This window comes from Apteryx mantelli, chromosome 14 (genome assembly GCF_036417845.1).
Source record: "Apteryx mantelli isolate bAptMan1 chromosome 14, bAptMan1.hap1, whole genome shotgun sequence".
NCBI classification, from domain to species: Eukaryota; Metazoa; Chordata; class Aves; order Apterygiformes; family Apterygidae; genus Apteryx; species Apteryx mantelli.
The window spans coordinates 6,777,022-6,793,493 of NC_089991.1; the positions used below are offsets into that span (position 1 = coordinate 6,777,022).

Genomic DNA, 16,472 nt, shown 5'->3' on the forward strand with positions numbered 1-16,472 from the left:
GCTCAGGCAATTGCAGCACCGGCACGGTGTGCGATAGGGGCAGGATTTAATACAAGATAGTGGAGAAAGGCTGATTTAAAGGGCTGTTCCTGCTGTGGGGGCCTTTTCTCCCTCCCGCTGGCTTCCTCATGGGAAGGCAACGGGTCGGGCAGGAGCCTCAGCCCCTCGCCCCAGGCTAGCTGAGGGCGCCCTAGGCCCGGCTCATGCCCTTTTCCCAAGCCGGCAGCCCCAATTACCTCGCTCAGGATGATCCACACCGGGGAGTCCGTCTGGATGGCCAGCCTGATCGCCTCCAGGGGCCCAAAGGAGGGGTCGACTTCTCCTTCCGCAACGCCCTTGGAGAAGGAGCCTGGAGAGGGGGCAAAGCGGTTAAACGGGGACAGGAGCCAGGGCGCCTCGGGCAGCTGCCCGGTGAATAGTGCTGCTGGGTTTTTGGGTTTTTTTCCTCCCCAGCACTGAGGACTTTTCCCCCCCCCCCCCCCCCCCCCCCAGCTCCAAAGTCCCAGGAAGGATTTCTCAGCGCCCCAGACCAGGAATCCAGGCACTGGGATGCTCCCTTTGCTCGGGACAGGAGAGGGGCTGCGACTGCCTCCCTGAGTAACTCCAGCTGGACAGTGATTTCCCCTCCCTCCCCAGGGAAGCAAAACTCCGGTCATGTATATGAGCGATTGCTGTAAGCAGAGATGCGGTCTGAAAAGCAGAAACCTGGCATTCAATAAAGTGCAAAATGCTACACTTAGAAAAGGGGGAAAAAACAGATAAACAACAAGGAACAGGAACTATTTGGCTGGGGTCAGTGCTGTGACGGGACAGCGTGCACTGAAAGCCAAGACGCCTGCAGCACTGTCCTATATGAGACCACCAGCGTTTCAGGCTACAAAACATGGGGGGGGCAAGTAAGCCATTACAGGTGCCAATTATTATTTCCATAGTACTAGCGAGGGCTCAGCGTGTTGCTCCGTCCCATGCTGGGTGCTATTTTTGAAATAAATGTAGCTGAGAGAAACCAGATAGCATGATGAAGAATGCTTAAAAAGGCAAAAAGCTATGAATTCCAGGGACTTTCTTTTTTATTTGTCTATAAAAAAAAAGCAGTCTTAGCAGGGACACAGGGTCTTTACAATGCATCGCTGTAGGATGACGATCGATTGTTCTCGTCCAAGGGCAGGACAAGAAATAAAGCAAGCTCAAGTATCAGGAGCAATATTTTAAGCTGCAAGTGGCCTAAGTACTGAAAGAGGCTACAGGGGATCAGTGCAAAATTTCCCCCCCCTTGGTGAAGGTTTTTAAGAACAGGTCAAACAAATGTCTTTTAGGGATAATCTGAATATTTGATCCTGCCGCAGAGCAGAGACAGGCAGAAATGTAGGACTGAAAATTAACTAAAGACGACACCTACTCTAAGAAGGGAAGGAAGGCAGTGGGGCCCTATGCAGGAGAGGGCAATGATTAAAACCCATTCCGGTCTGACTTCTGGCAAGCAAAAAGAAGACTTACTTAATGACTGTGCCTCTTTTCCAAGCAAACGGAAATAATGGTCTTACTCATCTGAAGCTCAGCATCTGGAGGTGCATTATGAAGCCCAGCAGGCAGCTCGCCGCGCTGAGCGCTAACCTACCTATCTGTATGTAGCCATCTGACGTCCTGCGGTATTTGAAGGCTGTGCCTCGTCCCTCCTGCAAGGCTTCCTTATCCGACTGGAGGCTCTGCGGGAAAGAGAGCGGCTTAGCGCAAGGCCAGTGCCAAGAGCACGGGGACTCCCGCACGGGCGGGCAGGACGCAAGGGAAACGAGAGCCACCCACAACCCCCAAGCAACTGCAATAACCCCAGAGCAGCCCCCCCCCCCCCGCGAGCACCCTGGGCCATTCGGAGGAGACGCGCAGCAGCTTTTGGCTTTCCACCTCGCATTCTTCCCACTCCTCCCTGCCCCAATGCTTGATAAATCACATACGTCAAACGGCAAAACCTCCACAGTTGTATTGAAGAGTTTGTCTTCTGGGTGCTCGATGTTCCCGCTGCGGAAGAAGAACCTGCGACAGAGACCAAAGCCATTGAGACCCAAGTGCTGCTTGAGAGGGGACAAGGTGTCTTCCACCTGGGGTGAGCCATCAGACTTCTCAGTCTAACAGGCACCTTCACCTTCCCAAAAGCGCACGGGTTTTGGAAGGAGACCTTCTGAGCCAGGTTAGCAAATCGTGGATGGCTTGCATGTAAGTGCAGGAAAGCAAAGGGCTCCAGTGCACACGCCAAGGGCCAAATTATCCTCCCCTGGCAAAAGCCGCTGCTTCCTGGGGAGCCAAGCAGCAATGGAGAAGGGCAAGAAACAGATGGGCGAGTAGGAAGAACAAAAGGAAAGCATCCCTGCATGCAGCGGGCTCTCCCTGCCTCCCGCCAAGCCCCGGAGACACTGGCCTTTCGATGCGGAGTGGTTTGAAGAATCTGAATCTGATGAAGTCTCCTGCAGTGGGAGTGAAGGCCCAGAAGAAGTCCTCTCGCAGGTAAGCCTTCTCCAAGGTGAAGTGCTGGTAGGTTTTCAGGCTGGTGCTCACCTCTGCAGGAGGGTTGATGTGCTCTTTCCGCAGCGCCTGCTTTCCAAAGTCTTTGTCCTTAAGGCACACAAAGCAGAAGGGCAGAAAAGGGTCATGAGCTGCTTTCAACCCGTGAGAAACAGGGTCTCCAGCAACAAGGCAATGCAGACGAAAAGCTCTCGATTTGCACAGCACAGAGGGATGAGGGATGGAAATGATTTGGGGAAGGCACCAGACAGGGCAATTCTGGGCAACTTTTAGAAGCTGGATCCCAGGAGAACAAACCTTCAGAAGAGGCAGCAAAACTCGCAGAAGAGCCATCATTCAGTGCTCTGAACCAGCATCAAAAAAAAGGCTGTATTGTGCCAAGCGTACCACAACAGCCTGAAACCATGTCCCTACCCTAGGAGCTTTCAGTTCAAACAGAAAAAACCCTTAAACCCAGGGAAAACACTGCTGGGAGGCTGACTCTGGTGTAAAGTGACTGGACTATATGGCCTGAAGGGTCCTGCACTGGGATACGCACTGGATTCTACCATTTACCTAGCTTCAGTGGGGACCAGTTAGGCAGAACCGAGCACAGCACAGGGATGTGTGGCTGTGAGTCCATTTGCATAGCTGGGTGAGGCTTAATTTTGTTACTATTACGGTTGTTTAAACACACACACAATTTAAGCTCTTAAGCAGCAAGCTCTAGTTTGCCTAACAGCAGATCTCCAGAATAAGGAGATGAGTGGGAACGAAGTCAAACAAACCCAGGAGTTGGCCAGCCGGGGTTTTTCAGCTGGTGCTTCAAAATCATTGCCCCGTGTTTCGACACCCAGGACGCGCGGCCAGGACAGCCAGCACCCGAGCAAGGCTGCACCCGGCACCATCTGTCCGAAGCAGGACCAGGGAAGCTGGGCTGGCAAATCTTCCTTGGCCTCTTTAAAACCAGGCCAGAACCTTCCCCAATTAAAAGACCTTATTTCCTGACTGGGAACTTGTTTCCTTCCATCCATTTAAAACCTCTGGAGCAGAAGGTCCCTCCTTGGTCCGATGCCTCCCTGGAAACCCCCCGGGTGAAGCCCCCACGTCTCCCTGCCTCTCGGCAGGGGCGCTCGAACCCAGCGCCCTGCTAGGCGAGGGAAAGGCAAAGAGAGGGCAGTTTATTAAACGTCTTAAAATATTTCATTTAAGTTTGCAGGAGCTCAGGTGATGCCTCGGTTACCTGTGTCAGAAAAGCAGGTGGAGATCAGGAGCAGAGGAGCCTGTCTCCTCTCCCCGAGGGGCACGTGATCCGGTACGTGTTATCACCGTGCTGACACGTGGTAGCTACGCGCTAGTCCAGCGCAATCCAGAAAGGAATACAACTGCCGCACATAAATCCAGTGCCACAGACCTATCGGACTAACTACCGCAACTACTCTTCCCCAAAGGCGCCAGTTCCCGCGTGCACCGTGCGGCAGAAAGGCCGCGTGCTGGTCGTCAAAGCGCGCCACGCCGCAGTGCCAGGTACCTACTTTCAGCTTCTGTATCTTCCCGGCCAAGGAGGAGTGGGTTCCCACGTGCTGGAAGAGCGAGGGCTTGAAGCGGATCCTCAGGTTTGCCTTCTGCCTGTCGCAGTGTTTCTGAAACGAGAAAATCCCGCAAGGCCCCGCACTTAAACCTTGCAGTGCCCAAGCACAAGAGGAACAGACACAGGCAAGACCAGATCCCCGGGGAAAGAGAAGTGATAAACAGCCCTGACCAGCTATCAATATATCTTTAAGTTATTTTGGCTTTGATTTGGCAACAGGAGGACTTCTAATTGCGCTTTGGAGGAGTCTATCCTTGCCGCTCAGCTGGTCACCCACAGGGGTTTGGTGAGCAGCTGGACTTCACAGGTGGCAGTGCCAAAGCCCTCCTTGCCAGGCATGTCTTAGCATCCTGCTGATGAGCAAACCTCCTCTGGGCGTGCTGAGGTAGAGACACCCAGAGAATTTAGTTTCTTTTGTCCTTGGCTTATCTGGAAAGGCTTTTTCCTATTACTCAGACCTCGAGATCTCTGATATCTGAAGTTACAATAAGTTCTGGCATGATTTAGAGTCTAAACCAACAGTTACAGTCTCTTCTTTGATGGGTTGAGTGAAGTTTTCCGTTTCTTGGTAGTTTTTGTTAAGCAAATGTATGGCACTGTTAAAGTTGCTGGGCTGTCCCAAACCCATCCCAACGTATGGACCTGGAAATGCAACTCCCACCTGACCAGCCATTATCACGGTGATCTTCCATGGGGTGCAGAGGGAGAGAGAGGGAGTAAAGGACACAGGGGAAAAACGTTGAGAACATGGAGCAGAGAGGAAGTCAGAGCACGGGAAATAGCAACAAGGAGTCCTAGGGGGTTTTCTAAAGGTAATTTTTCCCCTTCCCTGTCTCACATACCGAGAACAGCCTGGCTTATGGAGCATGGGATTTATCCCAAGCATCCCACACAGGGGTCTCTAAGTGGCCAAGAAGTAACATTTTAAAAATAGTTTGTTTCTCTTAGTATGGAGGAGCAGGACAAAAATATGGGGTTAAAAACTGGAGGAAGAGGGTATTTTTCCAAGCAAAGACACACACACACGCCCCCCCTAACACCATCTGTTCTCACCCCTTCCCACCAAGGAGTGACATCCGCAGAGTCCCGCTCCCGGAGCTGCGTCACCGACTGCCCGGCACTGGACCAGGCAGCGGGCAAAGCGAGGGACCCCGAATCCCCGTGATGACCTGCCCGCACCGGCCACTGCCACCGCCTCGGGGCCGGGAAACTCCAGGCCTGTTCCCTGCACGCTGCGGAGGAGATGATCCCCTAAATCCAGCTCGTGTTACACTAGAAAACTAAAACTAGCCGTGCTCATGGGAGAGACCCTCCTCACTGTCAGCAATGACAGAAGTGACCCCACAGAGCTCGCACCAGGTCCGTCGTCTCCACGCATGGGGAACGGAGGCAGCTGGAACATTTTCCCGTTTCTCCGTCCCCACTTTGCTACTTCTGTAAAAGCAGCGCTTGCTGAAAGCAACGCTGTCTCACTCAAGCTAGGCGCGGGAATGGCTCAGTTGGTGGTAACAAGGTCATCCTTTCACACAGCTCTACCCCAGGTAAATCTAAAATTAGTGTAAAAAGTAAGAGCAGACTATATCCGGAACAGGCAAAGCGCTTACCAAAAGCTCAGGTCAAACAAACTTGCAATCAAAAAGACAAATCCTCACAGCTACCAATCTGATTCTGCACAGCGGGATTCACAAGTGAAAGTCATGTCGAAAAGGGCGCTGCACAGAGTTAATCATGCAAACGGTGCGGAAAAGGAGCCTGAAATCCGTACTGAAAGTAGGTTAATTTTTAAACGGCAACGAATTTAGGAGGTCTGCAGATTCCCCTGGGAAAACTTCGCAGGGAGTTGGTCAGGCAGGAGAAGATGAGCTAACATGGCTGCACAGCAGGAATTGCATTGAACCAATGTTCGAGGTGAAGATTTTAAAGGGGAGGGGGGCACGGACAGCAGCAGCATGCCCGGCTTCACCCCCTCGCCCTGCAGCCCCAGCTTTGCCCCTAGCTGCGAGGGCCCTGGGGCTGCCGGACAGGCCTGGGGACCTGAGCACAAGGCCCAAAGCACCGGCAGGACACGAGGGACGTCATTTGAGACTGGTCGCACCGCACGTGTGGGGTTAGAGCCGGTGCCACAGCCTCTGCCGGGGCCCAAGCCAAATTAAACCACATCCTTGCCCCAACTCTCCAGAGCCCCGAGGGTGCCCTGCTCACCCTCAACACATAAATACAGCATTTATCCCTAGAGTGACCACTTGCTCTGGCATTTGCCACCACAAAATAGCTGTGGCCACTAGGTCCGTCCTACACTACTCGTTTTGACCACGGCATCTATTCTAGGCCACCAGGACTCAACTGCTCATTCCCTGTCGGGGAGGAGAGAGAGCGCAACCATTATACAAGTAAATACAATATGTTCAGAGAGCAGACAGGAGAATATCTGGTGGTGATCTCATCTTACATTTGCTATCACAAACACTCCTCCTCTGCCCTTCCCACGCAGTTTAGTCCCTAACGCTGCTGTCGCGTAGCTGACTTAAAACACAAGCTCTGCAGGGCACGGAGACTCGTGTTGCTGCTGTTTGCAAGGCTTCATGCAAACACCCCGCGCGGCGAACAAGACTGTGGCGCCCACAACACTGCATTAAAAAAGGATCCCATTTCACCTCTCTGCACTCTGCTCGCTAAAGAGAAACTCCGACAAGATCTTTACGTGGTCGGGCTCCATTTGGGCGCACTATACAACCAGAAAGGCATGGCAGGCTTGCTCGTGGGTCATCTGAGGTGAACCCTCCGGGCAGGCTGCATGTATGCTGTGAGCGGGTACGGCGAGTACATGAGTGCAGTGGCAAAGGTTTATTCTGGGGTTAGAGTCAGTGAGCGGGGAATGGCTTCGGGGAGAGAAGCACGCTGGAACTGAAAGCAACACAGAAGAAGGGGGAATGGCTACTCTCCTCGAGGACCGCAGGAATACCCCAGGAGTGCTTGGGTGCAGAAATAATGCCTTTTCTGACAGCTGCACACTACAGCAGGCTGAACTCCCAGGTACCTTTTTTCACATGATCCACAAGGATTCCCACAGCCTGTTCCATAAAAGCAGCAAAGCTCAGTATTAAGTCGGTTGGCAGCAGAGCTCACTGAAAAGACCTTCCAAGGCCTCTGAAGATGCAGACCAAGTGTATGTTTGCACCGGCACATAAGGTTTCCTTTCATTGGAGCTCGTTTACTTACTGCATCTTTCTCAGGGTTGCAGACTTTCACCCAAAGGATGTGATCCAGAAGCCAGTCGATGGGCTTGTCCTTGTAGAACATCAGGATGAACTCCACAATCAAGCTGAGATCCAGCGACTTGAACATCTTTCCTACAGGCACAGAAAGGGAGAAGAGAGAGCAGCCTCAGTACGGAATGGATAAGGACCAGAGCTAGGAAGGAAAAGAACTGAAGGACGAGGCTGGGGAGTGTCCATCTCTCAACGTAAATGCAATAACACAGTTCTGTTTTATGTACCTGCACTGCTGGCACTGCCAGTACAGTTCTGGATTTAATGCTCATTGTACAAAGAACTGGTGTCTCGTGGGTCACAAGCATAATCAAAAGGTCTAAAACTCTTCCGTTCCACCGAGAGCAATATGTCTGAAAGACATTCAGACGGCCGCAGAACAGACCATGTCCTGCCCCCAGAACCAGACTTTTTAAGCTAGTCAAACCAGTACGCAGAATAACAGATCAAGCTGCTACTGCAACCGTGTACTGCCGTTCCCAAAATAGTTCTGGGCTGATGTAAACTTCCTTTCGCACACTGTTAGGCGATTCTAGATCCCATCCAGCCAAAAAAGCTACTGGTCACATTTAAGCTATGAGGCTGCCCGGTGGGCCATCGACCAGGTTTGTTTTTACTAAAAGTGAGTATCAGCAGTATCAGTTGTGGCTTTGAGGATCTTTATTTCTTGCGCATATAAAAGGATCATTGCAAAAATAAGGAGGGATCAAGTCCAAATATTTTACCATCTCAGGGGGACAACTTGTTGGATCAAGAGCGAAAGTGCTTACGAGTGTTTATGCCTGTGCCTGTCGGGACAGGGGTGAAAAGGGGACAATGTTACCAATAAACCCGAGCTGAGAAAACTCCAGGATCATCCACTCCTCGGAGGGCTGCTGCAGGGCAAAGTTCTTCATTGTACTGAGATAGTTTGGCTTGGCCACGATATCATCCTCCAGCTGCAAGAGGAAAGGACATTCAGCGTCAATGACACGCTCAGGTCCCCTTAATAGTCTCTCTGGGCAGAGCAATCAGGCAGGAGATCAGAAGCAAGTTTTGGCAGAGACCTCGTTTATTTTGGAAGATGCACCAAGCAGGTTCTTCTCATCCAAGCTAGCAGGTAAATGACACCTGGCTTCCTGCCCTCCCTGCATCTCCAAACCTGAGGCATCATAGGAACAGATTTTTTCAACCTATTTGGCCATTGTGAAATTCAGCAGCCATGTCTACTCCACCACGTTTCACACACGGTAGCGTACGGTGGTATCTATTCCCACCACCTCGAGGGAATGACACCTTCCCCATCACTGCAGTAAGTACCCATTGGAAGAGACTCTCCTGCAGCATTTGCCCCAGAGGTGACACCACACGGCAGTGGACTCCAGAGGGATTCATCCCTCTGCAGCCACACACTGCCCAGGGCTTCAAGCTAGCACAGTCTGTTTCTGAGGGAAGCGAGGGCCAGCGGGGACCTCCTAGGTGAGCAAGTTCAGCCCAACCAGCCAAAGCAAACCGAGTCACCCAGAAGCACAAGAAAGAGTGGAAGATTATACATTAAAAAAAAAAAAAGTATATGATTCGAAATAAAATGGGCATAAAGAGCAGCCAGTCGAAGGAAAGATGCAGGGCCAGGCAAAAAGATGGCTTCTCTGAGACCCGCTCCCCCTCCGCCTCGGCTGCGGGATGGGACACGCTCTTCGCCCTCTGACGGCACATCGGGCACCAGCTGTGCTGGACTCGCACGTGAACCCGTCTGCCCTGCGCCCCCGGCACCAAACCTACCTGCACGTAGTAAATGCCTTTGGACTGGGCGTACATCATCAAAAAGCAGTAGTCCAGGTTCTGCTTAGTCCTCCACCTGCGACAGAGAAGCGCGGTGAGAGCGCCGGTCGCTCCCGGGATGCCAGCGTGGCTCTGGCAAGCCGACGGCGGCTTGATTTAAGAAGGAAACGCGATAAAGCTCTCAGAGAAGCTGACGGCATCTCTCCCCTTTGGTTTCTCGCCGATCAGCTTAGAGCTACTGGAAAACACAAGGACTTGCAGAGTGAACGGCTTTGGGTGGGAGCGACACCCCGGCTTGGTGCTGGAAACACCATGGTGCCGGCAGCGGCACGCGTCCCCCCGCTCCGCAGCCTTCCAGCCCGGGAAACGCTGCCGTTACTTAACTCAGGGTCTGCGCGGTTTTAGGCTGAGTCTTACCTGACTCTTTCTTTGGGGTCCCCAAAGGATTCCCGCAGGTGGGAGAAATCAGGGTAGAAATGCGGAGACGGGGAAATTACCTCCAGCAGACCTGAGTGGATTTCCCTCGGGAATCTGTGGGAGAAAGGCGGCGGGAGACACGTGCCTGAGCGTCCGACGCGCCACGCTGCCGGCCGAGCCGCTGGGTGAGCGCGGGGCCGCAGAGCCAAACGCAACCCGGCTCCCGCGCGCCCACGGACGGCGGGCTGCTCCCGCGCGCCGGCCCCGCAGCACGGATTTTTCTCCCGGACGGGCGACCCGCAGGCGCTGCAGCACGCTCAGCGCCCCGAACGCCAGCGGGAGGAAACGACTCGCCGCCGTGGGAGAAACTCGACTGTTTTTCCCGCTCCCCTGAGTTGGTCCCTGTCCAGCCTCTGCTCTCCGCAGCCGGTTTGCCAGGAAAGCAGGGGACCGCCGTCGGTTTGCAGGGAAGCGGCACCGTCCTGGAGGTGGCGGAGTCCCAGCACGTGCTTTGAAGCAGGCCACACGGACGGACGTCCCGCGGTCTAGAGTGACTCCCAGGACGGCTGAGATAAAAGGCGGCGGGAGCAGCACGGCCGAAGTGGAAAAACTGAGAAACCAGCTGGATTCGCTTCTGCCCAAACAACCCACAGATCGGCCTTTGTTATTTATTGCACTTGGAAAAAAAACGGGTCAGTTTTAAAGAGAAGCCGTAAGCACCATGTACTTTCCACGGGATTAAATGGACCTGCAGACTGGTACGCCAAAAAAAAGAACTTGCTGGCATTACAGGCATTTACAGATTTTCCAAATGCATCAGTAATTAAAAGCCATTTTGCAGGGATTAGGTTATGCATCTCTGATGAGCTATTTCAAACACCGCGCTGTGCTGCAGTTAGGACAGCCAGCAGGAATTCTACCTTTTTCCTTCACGCTGATAACATCAGCATATATTTTCCATGTAACGCAGTTAAGAACCCTTTAAAGAGTCAAACTTAAAGCAAAAAAAAATCTCACTCATCTGAAAAATTTGTAGGTACGCAAGTGTTGCAAGCAAAACCCAGAGATTACTGTAAGTGCAAAGATAAGTGGGAAAAATGGTTATTTTTACTCTGCCCTTTCTGAGAGCCTCCGGTGCAAGGCTGATTTCCTCTGTTTGTCCCGGGCAGAGGGAGACAGAGCAGGGAGAATGACAACAACTTTTCATCATTTTTTTTCCCCCTTCCTTCCTCCCTCCGTGGGACGGGTAAAATTTCCAGCTAACGTTTTTGAACCTTCCCCTCCCTGGGCAGCAGCGGCTCACTGAGACGCCAGGATCCGCAGCGAAGCCGCGACCGCTTCCCCCCGCCGCGCCGCGCCGCGAGCCCAGCCTGCCGTGTCCCCGCACCACCTCCGCTCAGCTCGGGAGAAAAATAATTTAAGTGAATCTGGGGGCGGATGGGGCCGGAGGCGCTGGGGAGGGGGGGGGAGCGGGGGACAGCGAGAAATAAAATCGTTAAGTCAATTAAAGCTTCGGGCCTTCTACGGACAGGCGCTTTCTCTGGCAGCGCCCGGTAATTTCAGCAGGATACGTCAGACAATCGGGCCATTATCCGCCGAGAGCGCGTTTTCCTGCCAGCAGGCAGAAGGAGGCGAAAGCCGCCGGCCCGCGCGCGGCAAGATGGAGGGCTGCGCTCCCGCGGGCGCCGGAGCAGCGCCAGCCGCCCCGGATCGCCTCGCCTCGCCACCCCGCGTCCCGGCCCCTTTCCCACCATTGGCTCGGCGCGGAGCGGCGGATACACCACCGCTGCCGCCGCCGTTAATGCCTGGACCAGCTCGCTGCTAATCACCCGTCGCAGGCTCCTGCCTGGACGGGCTCAGGCGAAGCAACCGCAGCGCTGCGAAAGCCGCTGAGCCCCCCCGGGATGTAAACAGGAGCGACTGCGAGAAAAATGCAGCTATCGGCGAGAACAAGGGAAAAACAAACAGGCTGGAGCAGGAAGAAAAATGGGATCCGGGTTTTAGAGCAAAACGAGCCGGTGACGTCGGGCTGTGCTTATCGCCCCGTCCGGTTGCTCCGGCTTGGCAGCGCAGGCAGAGGGCTGCACTGCACGCAGACACAATTGCCAGGATTACTGTAAATCTAAATAATCCATCTTCTCGCAGCGCCAGAGGACAGAAAGAGCAAAATGAAATGGCATGGCCGTGTGCGTTAAGTACATGCAAGCACAAAGCAGCCTCTGGGAAGCTGCGGATGAAATACAGTGCAGAACGAGCAGAAACTGGAAGCAGCCATGAAAAAGCCAGGCCAGAATTTAAGAACAGAAAGAAAAACACAGCAAACAGCAAAAACACAAAAAGGGAAGCAGAAAAGCATGTGTTTGCTCTTTAATGCAGCCATTCCCTGGCCTTGCTCCATGCGCAGACCGTACCAGCAGAGTAATTTGGACGTGCTTACAAGTTTTTGATATTTTCTGCCACTCCAGTTGTGTACTGTGCATCTGTCTGAAAACAGAAGTTAAACAACGTTAGAAGGCTCGGTCTCAGTCTGCCCCAGCTTGCCCCCGAAATCACCTCGAATACGCCCCAGGCACGCTGTCAGCACCGCCGCATCGTCTTCATTTCTCTCCGTCTCCCCTTTTACCCGCTTCTCCCGCTCGAACCATCTCCCCATTCTGGCAGTTTCTCACCAGCCCCCCTCTTTGGCCAATATTAACCCAAAGCATCGCGGGTCAAAACGCACGTCGGAGATCTCGAGACACTGCGACTCTTCCCCACGTGTTCTCCTGGCACGTCTCTCTCCGCCAGGGATGTTCATTTGCCTAAAGTGTTAACTTCTGGGCCGTTTTTCCTTCTGTACACACTGGCTTTCGTCCAAATGAACACTCTTGGCAGAAAGGGATTTCCACCCCTTCTGTGAAGAGAGGGGTCTATTTATAAGCGCGCATTTACATTTCAGGTTCATTTCAACACTCTGCTTCCTAAAACAACAGTTTGCCCCTACAACCAGCCTGGCAACCTGGCACGGCTCAGAGGCCACGGTTAGCGATACTGCACAGCACTGTTTATACGCGGGATAAACACAAACTCGGGGACGGGCACGGCCCTGAAAACGTCTGCACGGTGACTGGGACAACAAAATCCAAAATAAAGGCCAGGAGATCCAGGAGCAAAACCGCGCTTGCTGCCCGGCGGCTGTGTTGCTTTGGATGGTTGCATCGATCACGGGGCAGGGACCGGGAGGCCGGGCAGGTCCGCGGACGCGGCGTCGGAGAGGTGGGAAGAGGTGCCAAGAAAACAGTGACGGGAAAAACACAGGGAGGGAGGACGGCCCTCGCTCCGGGCAGCAAACGCGCCGTTCCTCTCCACCCTCCACCGCCCTTTCCTCCTCTGCGAGAGGACCGGGCACCCAAAATATTACAGGTGCACATGTAAAGTCCGGTCCTTCAACCACAGGGCATACCATCTTTCCAATTCAGCTGGAAAAAAAAGCCCAAATTGCTCCAATGCAAACACAGGAGACAATTTTGGTCAAGCTGCTTTAAGTCTCCCATGCTTTGGCTTAGCGGCTGTGAAAGCAGACAACAAATTTGTCCTGCCTTAAAGGCAAACAGTGGCCGGGAGGAAACCTCGTCCCAGGCACGCACCACCCAGCCTGGCCTCTCCTGCAGCGCTCTGGACTGCGCCTTCTCCCGCCTAAAGAGCACATTTTCCCCTTGGATGCCAATATAAGCCAGAGACCCGAAAGTCAAATGCTACTCAAATTACTGGTAAACAGGCAGCAAAACCAGACACTATCTGTGTTCTGCTCCCAGTAACATGTCACTGAGGTTTATCTTTCTCACTGGATTTCTGGAAATTAAGACAAATGCATTTCAGGCTCAAGAAAATAATCCTGAGGGGAAAGTCATGGAGAAAAATAACCATATAAACCCATAGATAAAAGCAGATCTTGTGGATTAATGTATCGAGGCTCTTTAGCCCCTGGATTCAGCAACTGATTCTGGGCTCCAGACACTGGCACAAAGCAGCATATTGGTCTCAGCCCCAAATAAGCGGGCTGTTGGGTTTGGAGGGGTTTGGTGCTATTTTACAGGTAGGGCCGAGAAACAAAGTTACTGCAGGAGGGGTTTCGAGATCTCGCAGAGACTTGGAGATAGAGTCACACGGGCACGCTTTGGTCAACAACCGCTGGAGCATCCCGCCAGAGCCAGCACGATTCGCACCAGCAGATAAGCACACGTGCCACACGGGCAGGGGCTAACGCGACTCGTTTGCCCGCTCGCACCCCGACCTCTGCAGCCCAACCACACTTTCATTTTGGGCAGGATGCATCTAATGATCCTGGTTGGACACCAGCCCAAGGCCGGGCTTATCTGCCCTGGTAAGCAGTGGACGTGACCTTCAGACAAGCAGGCGTCCGGTTTGGCACCTAGTGCGGCGGGCAGGGGAACGGGACGGGGGCCAGCAAAAGGGGATAAACAGGCGAAGCTCTGCATTACCTCAGCGATGAGGACAACGATGACGGAGTCCTCCTTCTCCTGCTGCGTGAGCTCGGAGATGAGGGAGTTGAGGGTATCTGTAAGGTAGGAATGCACCTCCCGCTTCACGCTGGGGATTCCCATCACGACGGACACTGCTCAGAGCCAAGAGAAGATTTTAGAGAGGGGTTGTGCAGAGACAAGACATCTTGCTCAGTCCCCATGACTACTTTATGGTTTACCTGCTTGGTGCCATGCTCTGTCGTTAAAAACCAACCGTGACCAATATGTTAGTGAGTGCCTGGACTATACGGGGTTCCCTTATTCCTGTCCCACGGCCCCGGGACTGACCAACAGCATCCCCGACGCACCAGGCTGGCCGGGCACGTTCATCGGCCTCGCCTGGGACCTGGGTGCACACACGCGGTCGGACGCTTCCAGGGCACCCGGGACCTGCTGCTCACACACCGTACGTCCCCACGGACACCCGCGAGGGCCGTTAGCCAAGGCTCTCTGACATCAAGCAGCCTGGCATGAACCACTGACAGCCCGGCTGAGCCTTGATTTGGGAAATTTGTGGCATGGGAATTTCGAGGCAGAAATGGCCACAACCAGATGATAGCTGTGCCTAACTCAGGACGAGCCCAATCAGGAAAGAAGCTTGTTTTTGTGCTGTTTTATGAAAAATAGAAAGCAATCGGAGACTCTTTTCTTCCCCAAAGACTGATGCCTAAGGAAATGCCTGAAAACCCTCCCCCTCCTCGGGGCCTTTTCACCCTACGAATGGTAACTTCAAGACCAACTTTGTTCTCCAAATCCCTCCCATGGACAGAAGCACCTCAATTTAGGAGGGATAAGTCAGCTGTTTGGCTTTGGTTGGGATTTAGGGGTGGGGGGAACTTCTAGTAACCAAAGTCCTACTCCAGATTGGACTTGTCTCCTAAAACGGGTTAAACTCTCCATGAAATGCACTGCAAACTGTGCTTTTATCTGACCACCTTCCAGGTAAAATCTAAAGCACTCTGGAAACGGAAAGCAGCACAAAACACTGGACAGAAGCAGAGAACATTTTAGTGCTGGTCAGAAGCACAGAGAGCATGCCCCTGTACGCCGTGACCGCAGACGTCACATGGCTTATCCACCCCAGGTGCCACCACAACAAGGAAGCTTGCATGAAGCATGCAGCCGTTCCTCCAGTCCTGCTCACCGCCACACATCAGCCAGGCCCGGAGGAAAGGGGAGGAACGGGCACTAAGTGAGAGGAAGAGCACCAGAAGCAGCACTAATTCCCATTTACCTCCAGTGCGCCCCTGTCCTACATGCACGGCTGGCTGCAGACTGTTCTCCTTTGACAGCAAATGTGGCAAATGATGAAAGATGGTGGGAAGGTGCAGCACATTCTTGTTGGTGATATTCCACAGTTTTAACTTGGTTTCGTCTTAAAAAGGAAAAGGGAATCAATATGCAAGGAACGGTATGTAGGAAGAGACTGCAAGGCAAAAGCCTTTCTAGAGCAGTGTGGCCACCCGAGACTACTGCTGGGTTATAAAAAAAAAATCAGGCCAACCTTTAACATGCTACCACAAACCCAATTAAAGTTCAGCAGGAGCCATGAGGGCCTTAAAGAAGTCCCAAAATATTTGGGAAGGAGGGGGGAGAATGAAGATCAAATGAAGATCAAATCAGATCTTTCTGCACAGATCCAATTTTCTTCAACTGAGCAACTTAAAAGAAGTGAATAAATAAATAAATAAATAAATAGGCAAAGGGTGCTCAGCCAACCTAGCTCTTTCCTCCCCCCTCTCCTCAGATATCCATTTTCCATATGGATTCAGTACAGCCATAGGAAATGGCATGTATGACTTGCAAGAAAAAAAAGCTTGTAAGCGAGCAAGTTAGCAAATATCATCTGCAGAGGCAACTCTCAGTGCTTGATGATGCATATGCACCACTAGCTACACGGGAGTTTAAGAGTTCCCAACTCTGTTGCATTAAATAATAATTAAAAAAACTCAGGCCATCTGAACTCCCTGGTTTGCTTGCACCGGGGGAGAGAAGAGCACCGTCCTGTCTGCGCCCTACGCACACGCACGCACACGCACACCTCTCTACCTCCTCATTAGCAACAGCTTCAAAACAGCCCGAGATCCTCAACGTCTGTGTTATTCACCAGATAAGCTGCTCCAGGTCCGGTTTATATCCCGCAGGGCCTGCTTCTCGGAGATGGCTCTCTTGATCTCCTCCAGGACCAGGTTGAGTTCCTTCGAGCGCTTGAGGCTCTCCTGCTCGGCGGCGTGCAGGCGGTCTCTGAGCGCCAGGAACTCCCGCTGATAGATATCCACAACGTCACCTGCCGATGGCAAAGAGAGAGACCTTTTTACTCCTCCTTGCTCTGCGGAGTCTCAAGCCACAGGAGCGAGGCTCATCATTCATACCTTCTCCCGTAAAACGCTCACGCGCTTAGAAGGTTGTGGCCCA

The 16,472-nt window shown here is 52.9% G+C and overlaps 1 protein-coding gene across 1 annotated transcript in view; it reads right to left on the bottom strand.

The window, feature by feature from the left end:
* Nucleotides 1–16,472, bottom strand: part of MGAT4B (alpha-1,3-mannosyl-glycoprotein 4-beta-N-acetylglucosaminyltransferase B) — a 55,729-nt gene that overhangs the window by 1,187 nt on the left and 38,070 nt on the right. Inside the window, exons 2-14 of the mRNA XM_067304759.1 lie at nt 16,165–16,344; nt 15,292–15,432; nt 14,016–14,149; nt 11,972–12,018; nt 9,535–9,648; nt 9,118–9,193; nt 8,180–8,294; nt 7,307–7,437; nt 4,032–4,139; nt 2,414–2,607; nt 1,953–2,031; nt 1,619–1,706; nt 237–349 (exon numbers count right to left, since the gene is read on the bottom strand). Coding sequence (XP_067160860.1) covers nt 237–349; nt 1,619–1,706; nt 1,953–2,031; nt 2,414–2,607; nt 4,032–4,139; nt 7,307–7,437; nt 8,180–8,294; nt 9,118–9,193; nt 9,535–9,648; nt 11,972–12,018; nt 14,016–14,149; nt 15,292–15,432; nt 16,165–16,344 — 1,520 coding nt within the window. The remainder of the gene's footprint in view (nt 1–236; nt 350–1,618; nt 1,707–1,952; nt 2,032–2,413; nt 2,608–4,031; nt 4,140–7,306; nt 7,438–8,179; nt 8,295–9,117; nt 9,194–9,534; nt 9,649–11,971; nt 12,019–14,015; nt 14,150–15,291; nt 15,433–16,164; nt 16,345–16,472) is intronic.